This window comes from Helianthus annuus, chromosome 4 (genome assembly GCF_002127325.2).
Source record: "Helianthus annuus cultivar XRQ/B chromosome 4, HanXRQr2.0-SUNRISE, whole genome shotgun sequence".
Lineage (NCBI taxonomy): Eukaryota > Viridiplantae > Streptophyta > Magnoliopsida > Asterales > Asteraceae > Helianthus > Helianthus annuus.
The window spans coordinates 144,267,606-144,275,658 of record NC_035436.2 but is presented as its reverse complement, the minus strand read 5'-3'; the positions used below and the strand labels follow the sequence as shown (position 1 = coordinate 144,275,658).

At 37.6% G+C, this 8,053-nt stretch overlaps 1 protein-coding gene across 1 annotated transcript; it reads right to left on the bottom strand.

Annotated features, from left to right (window-relative positions):
* Window positions 1-227: 227 nt before the first annotated feature.
* Window positions 228-5,059, bottom strand: LOC110936531 (pentatricopeptide repeat-containing protein At5g48730, chloroplastic). The gene is made up of 4 exons (XM_022178938.2): window positions 4,702-5,059; window positions 2,126-2,532; window positions 796-1,491; window positions 228-670 (listed from the first exon to the last, which is right to left on the bottom strand). Exons 1-4 carry the CDS (start codon window positions 5,026-5,028, stop codon window positions 631-633), a joined length of 1,470 nt encoding a protein of 489 aa, XP_022034630.1. The 5' UTR covers window positions 5,029-5,059; the 3' UTR covers window positions 228-630.
* Between the last annotated feature and the right edge of the window lie 2,994 nt (window positions 5,060-8,053).

The following is an 8,053-nucleotide window of genomic DNA, read 5'->3' as shown; positions in this document are numbered from 1 at the left end:
CCCATGGCATTATAGCCTACTGCCATCTTGGTGGTGGTATAAGACTTATGACCATTATGTCATGGGTTCGATTCCCACAAGAGGGTTTATCCTAAATTATTGGGTTTCCTCCTAAATTGGTGTATAACCATTTAGTGGCACGATGATACTCTATGATCTGTCAGTGATCCAAATTTGCCGTTCAAAAAAAAAAAAAAACTCTCTACGAAGCGTTTGCACTTTGCAGATCAATAAAGAGGTCAAAATACAATACGAAACATACCACAATAGTTTAGGGTGTTCAATATTCAAATCGAACATAATTCGACTTCCAAATTCAGACTTCCGAATCGACAACCAATTTGAATTCAGACATGAGTTGGGCATAACCGGATGCGGTCCAGTCAGATGGAAACTCCATGGTCAATATTAGACTCAAGCCTTGACTGTTTGTGCACCTTTATTCCAATAAGGGGCATCAACTCTTATTGATTTTGGATTTACAAAAAAAAGGTGAACTATTTCTTTGGTAGAGTGTGAATATATAACTAAAGATATACATTCTTACCACATCACTAAAAACACTTTTCACAACAAATATTACACCATCATTCATAGATGAAGTTTCCTAAAGCTATATCCTTTATTTGATCAAGAACTCATATGAGGTGGCCTTGAGTCATTCCTTCCTCTGCAAAGAATCAAAGACAAAATTTTCAGCTTAGAAGATTGTATGCAATAAAAATACACTTTGGTTGACTTTTGACCCGTTTGACCCATTCATTTCACAGTATGCCATTCACCTTGAAAACTTACCGTTTGGATTCTGGTTTCCCAACAGACGAAAGTGCATGCCGAAGCTCCTTCACATGATGACTCATTCCATTCATATTATAAGCTTTAATCATGGTTCTATACGTGATTTTATCGGGTTGACACCCTTTACTTTCCATCATTGTCAGCACCCCCTTCATTTCCGCCAAACACCCCATCATACCATAAGCATCCACTAAACAATTAAAAAAAACCGTATCAACCGTCACATCAGAACTCTCAATATATCGCAAAAGACCCTCGATTTTTTCAGCTTTTCCAGCTTGTGCATAACCCCTTACAAGTGAACAAAGCGTCACACAATTCGGCTTTATGCTCTCAGATTGCATTAACCTAAACAAAAATTCCATCTGGGCCAGATCCCCAGCCCGCCCAAATGCATCTATGACGATATTATACGTCACAAGTGTCCATGAGAAATGGTATTTCTGCATGTACTCCATAACAGCACTCATCTTTTTATAGTTTCCGGTTTTCCCGTATGAATCCAAGAGTATATTGAAGGTTTTAACATTAGGTTGAATTCCCGCACTAAGAAACTTCTCGTAGCATTTTTCCATCGTTTCTATTTGCCCACTGCCACCAAACGCTCGTAACGTTGAATTCATGGTCCATACATCGGGCTTGCATTCCCTTTGTCGGAGCATTTCTACGAGTGTTGATTCCATGTCCACAAATCTGTTGACAAAAGTTAATAACACGAACAATATTTGTTAGTTACACATAGCGTTGTTCAATGGGTCATTAGTTCCAACTTCCAATTATTATTTAAAGAGTAAAATGTCATTTCCGTCCCTGAGGTTTGGCCAGTTTTGCAATTTTCGTGCAAAGATTTGTTTTTCTGCATCTGGATCCAAAAGGTTCGAAATCTTGTCATTTTCATCCGGCTCGTCGACTCCATCCATTTTTTCCTACGTTAAGCAAGGGGTATTTTTGTCTTTTTTGTTAGCTTAAAAAGCAATTCGGTCTTTTTCACTTTGTGTACAAGCATTTCGCATAATGTACAAGTATTCAAAAAACGAATTGCCCTTTAAGTTAACAAAAAAGACGAAAATACCCCTGACTTAACAGAGAAAAACGGATGGAGTTAACAAGCCGGATGAAAATGGCAAGATTTCAAACCTTTTGGATCCAGATGCGGAAAAACAAACCTTTGGACGAAAGCCGCAAAACCAGCCAAACCTCATGGACGAAATGCCATTTTACTCTTATTTTTTTGGGTAAAGATTAAAAGATTAAAAATAATAAAACTGACACCTTTACTTCCACATACCAACACTCCTAAAAATATATATACGAGTGGAAAAGTTACCTTTTTGCTTTCCCATATGCATCAATAAGGGTATTATAAGTAACCGTATTGGGCTTGATTCCTTGTGAGGCCATCTCCGAAAGCAAAGATTGCACTTTCTCAAATTCATGAAAATGAAGACATGATTTTATAAGAATTGAATACGTGTAAACATCAGGGTGGCAGTTAGGAGTGTTCCTCATATCGTCGAGTATTGAAAACGCTTTTCTAAACAGGCCACTTCGACTGTAAGCAGAAAGAAGAGCAGTGTAGGATTCTTGGTTCACAATACAACCTTCATCAATCATATCTTGAAATAACGAATGTGCTTTCTCGGGTTGCTTACATTTTCCGAGCATCACGATTAGCTTCACGTATATAGCAGGATAAGGCCTGTACCATGCCTGCTCACGGAGTAGTTCAAAAACCTGAAAACAGCAAGTATAAGAAGTTATAGAACAAAAAAATATATACTGTCAGAAACCTAGTAAGACATCTATGGTTTACGAAAACATAAAACACCAAATCGGTGTCACCTTGTTGCATTAATGATGTCGGTACTGATAAAATCTTTGATCATTTTATATACGCATCCTGTTTAACAACTAGAAACACTCCTATCTTTAGGCTACCTGTTTAACAACTAGAAACATTCCTACTATCGTTTGCCCGGAAAATATTATACACTTATATCAAATAAAAGATATTACAACCTTTTGCGGGACATTGCCCTCGTGTGACTATGTCCGTCACCCAAACAGGTTTTGGGGACCAAAAATAAGAAATCAAACAAGCTCTCCTACCTTTGCTAAAGTGGCTAATCTACTTGGAATAAAGTTACAAATTCTTAAGTTATGAACATATTTAAACTCAATACAAACCGGCTCATAAAGGGTTTGGGGCCAAAATACTTTGGTGTCCGAATTCGCCCCAATCCTAAACCAATTCGGATACCGCCAACCCAAGAGAAAACCCCCCATATATCTAGCATCTCAAATGTGAAATGGGTAACTAAATACTCATTATTCCCAAACCAAGTGAGCTTTTTTACTTTTAATTGTGTCCAGTAACCACAGAGTCAACTGACCTTTTCAGATTCCTCACATTTACACAATAGAGTTTTAAAATCAAACTTGAAGCACAAATGTTATCCATCCCCACCTTAAAGAAGCCTAGAACATGTCTAAAACCCCAAAAAAATTATCTTACTATACGTCTCGCCTAGGCGCCTGGCACTAAGGCCCAAGGCTCACCCTTTGAGCCTTGAGTGCGTCTTACGCCTTTAACAACTATGCTTCACATTTACATAAGAAATCATACTTGAAGCACAAATGTTATCCATCCCCACGGCGCCACCCTTGCCAACTCAACATCAATGGCGCCTTGGTTTAAAAAAGCGCGAAGCGCTCCGAAGCCCTCCGAAGCGTTTTGGTTCCAAAAGCTTTAAGCAAAGCTTCAAGCGCGAAGCGAGAGCTTCACGTACTCCATATTATATCTAATTATATATAATGTTAATTTTATATATATGTATAAAAGATAGCTATCCATATTAAATATATGTATTTTATAATGTTAATTTTGTACTTTTATGCATAAATTAAAAAGTTTAAGGACCAAATGTAAACTACTGAAGATAGAGGGGGTTAAATGTTTAAATAGACAAACTATCTTTACACTTTTTAAGTAAAAAGTTAGAAGTTTCAGGGACTGAATGTAAACTAATGAAAGATAAAGGGGTTAAATGTTTAAAAACCTTAACTTATAAAAACCCTAAAAGCCTAAAAGATACGCAGCCGCATCTCTCTTCTTCTTCTTCTTCCCCCTTCTTCCTTGTTTCCGGCTGAAAGCAACTCCGTCGCCGGAATTTGTCGCCGGATTTCACATAGGAAGTCGCTATATCGTCGATATAAGGTGGATATGTACCTTGTAAAGACTGTTGGGCTTAAAAAATGGCCCAAATAATGATCTGATTGGCTGGAGCGTCGCTTCACAACTTCATCGCTTCGCCGCTTAAAGCTCGCTTCACGTAATGTAACGCTTCAGAGCCAAAAAAGCGTTTTTTCCAGCGCTTCATCGCTTCAAGCTCGCTTCAAGCTCGCTTTTTTAAACACAGAATGGCGCATCCATGGTGGCGCCACCCCACACCATGGAATTTAAGGAGGGGCGCCATGGGTTGTCCGCCATGGTGGTAACGAGAAGAAGCATGTGTTCAGGTGGGGCTCACATGCATTTTATCCAATCAAATCTTTTTTTTTTTTTAATTTTGTTTAATATGGGGCTTTATCCACACCCTGCAAGTTAAGGAGGGGCGTGATAAAGCCCATGGCTGACTGACGTGGATCCTACGATAAACCCCTTAGCGGCTCCATCCCACACCCTCCAGCCTTACCATCTCAATTACTCAAATTAGGGTTAAAACTTTACATATGTCATAACTAATAACCTAAAATCTACAAAATCAGCATCAATTTCCATTGCCAGTATACCAAATTAACATAAATACAATAAAACTACAAAAACCTAAAAACAACCAGATACAAAAACTTCAAAAAACATCATCAACAAACAAAATCCATAACTTAACAAACAATAATAACCTTAAGAGCAGACTCCCAACGCAAAGCAGTAATTCGTTCATGAAGCGCTTCAAGTACAGTTCCCGGAAACAGCCTCGTGGAGCCTTTTTTCTTCTCGATCACAGCTTTCGTCGCTTCTCTTCTTAATATTACCGATATAGCCTTTTGCGATGCAATTTTTTTATTCACTCGTTCTTTTCTTTCTCTTCGTATTGTTTCATTGTCAATTGGTGGTGATTCTTGTGATAAGTGATTGACATTGATGTGGTCTGTAGGGTTTTTGTTTTCCGGTAGTCGCTTGAACTCCGGCGGGAAGGGGTTCACCGGCGGCCCAGGGAGGGAGACCATGGGGATGAGGATTGTTGTAAGTTAGTTGTTGCCTTTGGTGACCAAGATGGTAAATTGTATATGTGTAATGGATGATGGGTTGGGTTGGGTTGGGCTGGGCTGGTTGAGAGGAGTATTGGGTCCAAGGTTTTACTTAATTAGTTTTTGGGCATATAGCATATTTCTTAATTACCAATGATTGGTGGTGTATTGATAAAGGCAATGCCTTTAAATATTTTAAAAGAGGAAGATTTTGAGTTAAAGTCTTACACACGACAAGAGCAAATAAATTTGCCGTTAAAAAGACATATTTCTTAATTTCCAAAATAATATAAAATATTAAAATTGCTTTTTAGTATAACAAGCCCAAACCAAGCTCATCTAAGCTTGAGTTATGTTTGTTTCCAACTATGAGTCTAAAGCTTGACTTTTGCTTGTTCCAAGCTCTACATCTAAAGCTCAAGTTCTCTTAGTTTTAAGCTCATATTTAGAGTTTGAATTTGGCTTGTTAATAGTTTTCATGCTTGCTTAGTCCCGATTAGTTTATTATGTATTTAATATTTAATTATTTTTATATACATATATAATTATTTTTAACTGTATTAAGTTTGTGTTCTTACATAAACTTTGGTTTCAAATGGCCTACTTTGATATGATTTATGTTTTATAAGTATTGTTTGTGTTTTAGTATCTGTTGAATTAAAAAAAAAATCCAAAAATACCATGAAAATAACGGAAAATCATTGCAGAAAAGCCCAAAAAGAAGCTTTATATGTTTTTGAATAAAGGGTGAATTTGCGCCTTATAGTTTGATGTTTATTAGTTAGTTTGTTCGTTAATAAAAATCGAATTTTCGTCACCTAAGCCACTTTTAAATATCCCATTCCATACCCTTAGCCTAGCCCCGTTACAACCCGTAAAAGACCTTTTGACTTGTACTATGTTTTTGTGTAAATTGGTGGAGAATGATTGAGTTGCAAACATATGCGTATATGTGTTCTAATCGGTTTGAGCGTTCACTATAAAATACTAGCACATTATTGCTAGTTATATGTAACCGAGTGGAGAGTCCATTGTGAGGAATGTACATGGCGTGCTAGCTTTAAGGTTGGGTTAATCTTGGTAACCATCTATGTTAAAAGTGAAAAAATTGTTTTACCGTTGAACCACCTTTGAAATGTGAATATTGTAACCTGGGTATGACATTAGACCTTGACTTGAATTTTTGAGAATGGGAAGTGTGTCCATTTGTACGGCCCATTTGAAAGTGAAAAACAGATTTGTTTTAGGGCAAGCAAAAGACAAGTGTGGGGATGTGATATATGGTTGAAAACCCGTTGTTTAACCGTATTAAGTTTGTGTTCTTACATGAACTTGGTTTCGGATGGCCTACTTTGATATGATTTGTGTTTTGCAGGTCCAACGGAGTTTTAGGAGCTATTCGGAAGCTTTACAGAACACCAGGAAGCGACCGAGACCAACCGGGCACGCAAAATGAAGAAAAACATAAACCATATTTGGGGATTGCGTCCTGCGATGGCCTAACGCCGCGTCGCGTTGTCAGAAAATGCCCGTAAGTAGTAGAGCAAGGCATCGGAGAAAAGCAGAGAAGCAAGCCGCGTCGCCGACGACCAGATGACCCGTCAGCGACGCCTCCTGAATGTTGGCAACGCTCGGTTACGTTGTTTGACCAATTTTGACAAATTTGAGAGCAATAAAACAAAAGTTACGAGTTTTTGAAGAGAATATGATTATCTTGGAGCCTTTTCTTGGAGAACCATCTTCCCTAACCTCTTTCTAATCACCATTAATCATCACTTTGATCCATCACCACACTAAACCCTAATCACAGCATTCAATCCACCACCTCCACAACCTTTTCATCATCACAATCCACCAAACCCTAACCTAATCCTTCATCCATCGCATTCAAGGCTCAAGACTCAAGAATGATGTCAAAGTTTGTGTGCTTCTCATCTGGTGATCTTGTTCTATCATCCATGAGCGAATAATCTCTCGGGTTTCACTCGGTGTAGATTTTCGTAAGAATTTCTAGGGTTTCAACATTTGTGCTTAATTTGATTATGTGACAAGTTTTTTAAGCATTTGAATTTTATGATAATTGTCTTGCATTTGTATTGGATTTGTAAATTGTCAAGTGAAGATTAAATTTGACTTTGCGAAATGTTTATGTGCAAATATGCCTTATCATAGAATAGATTTTACATGTTCTTGGTAACAAAGTGTATTGTGGTCCGTTCTTGTAACGTTGATAGCTCTTGGCACCTAAGCCACGTGACACTAAATTTGTTAATCACCAAATTCAACTTACTCAAGTTAAAACATGTAGGAACCCTAGGTCTTGTTATTATCGAACCGGATGTGAACCTTGTTTTAACTTATAGTTTTTAATCAAGTAATCAACTTTTGCAATCGTTTTAAGTAATCTCATTAGTAATTCATAGTAGAATTGTTGGTCCAGTCCGACACCCATTTTCCAAACAAACAAACAAAAGAATTAATTCAATTTGCAAGCTTCATAAATTGTTCCACTTTTGATAATCGACCAAATTCTAACACAAACCAAAGACTCTTCATGGTTCGACCCCTTGCTACCGCTAACTCTTAGTTTGAGGTAATTTGGGACTATAAGTATTATCTTTGACCGAGGCGTGACACTTCGATCAATATGTAGATATATGAAGCTTGGACTCCGTTTCATTTATTAAATGCACTCCAATTTAGGCTCAAATTTGAGCTCATTGAAACTCGACTCGTTTAGAGCTTTTAGCGAGTCAATCTTAAGTAACCCACAGATGACTCATACTTGTTTCCACCCTTGATCATTAACATCGTAAGCTGTTTTTCTATTTCCAACCGGTTGTCCTAAATGATTTGTCAAAATTGATTCGAGAGACATTCTATGATGCGAGTCTTTTTTTTTTTCTTGCAGATGATATTTTGTTAGTCTCTCTAAAACTAAATACCTTTAGTGTGAGGAGATAAATAGCAATGTAGGCCACCGCATCCAGGCAGGTTGGAGTAG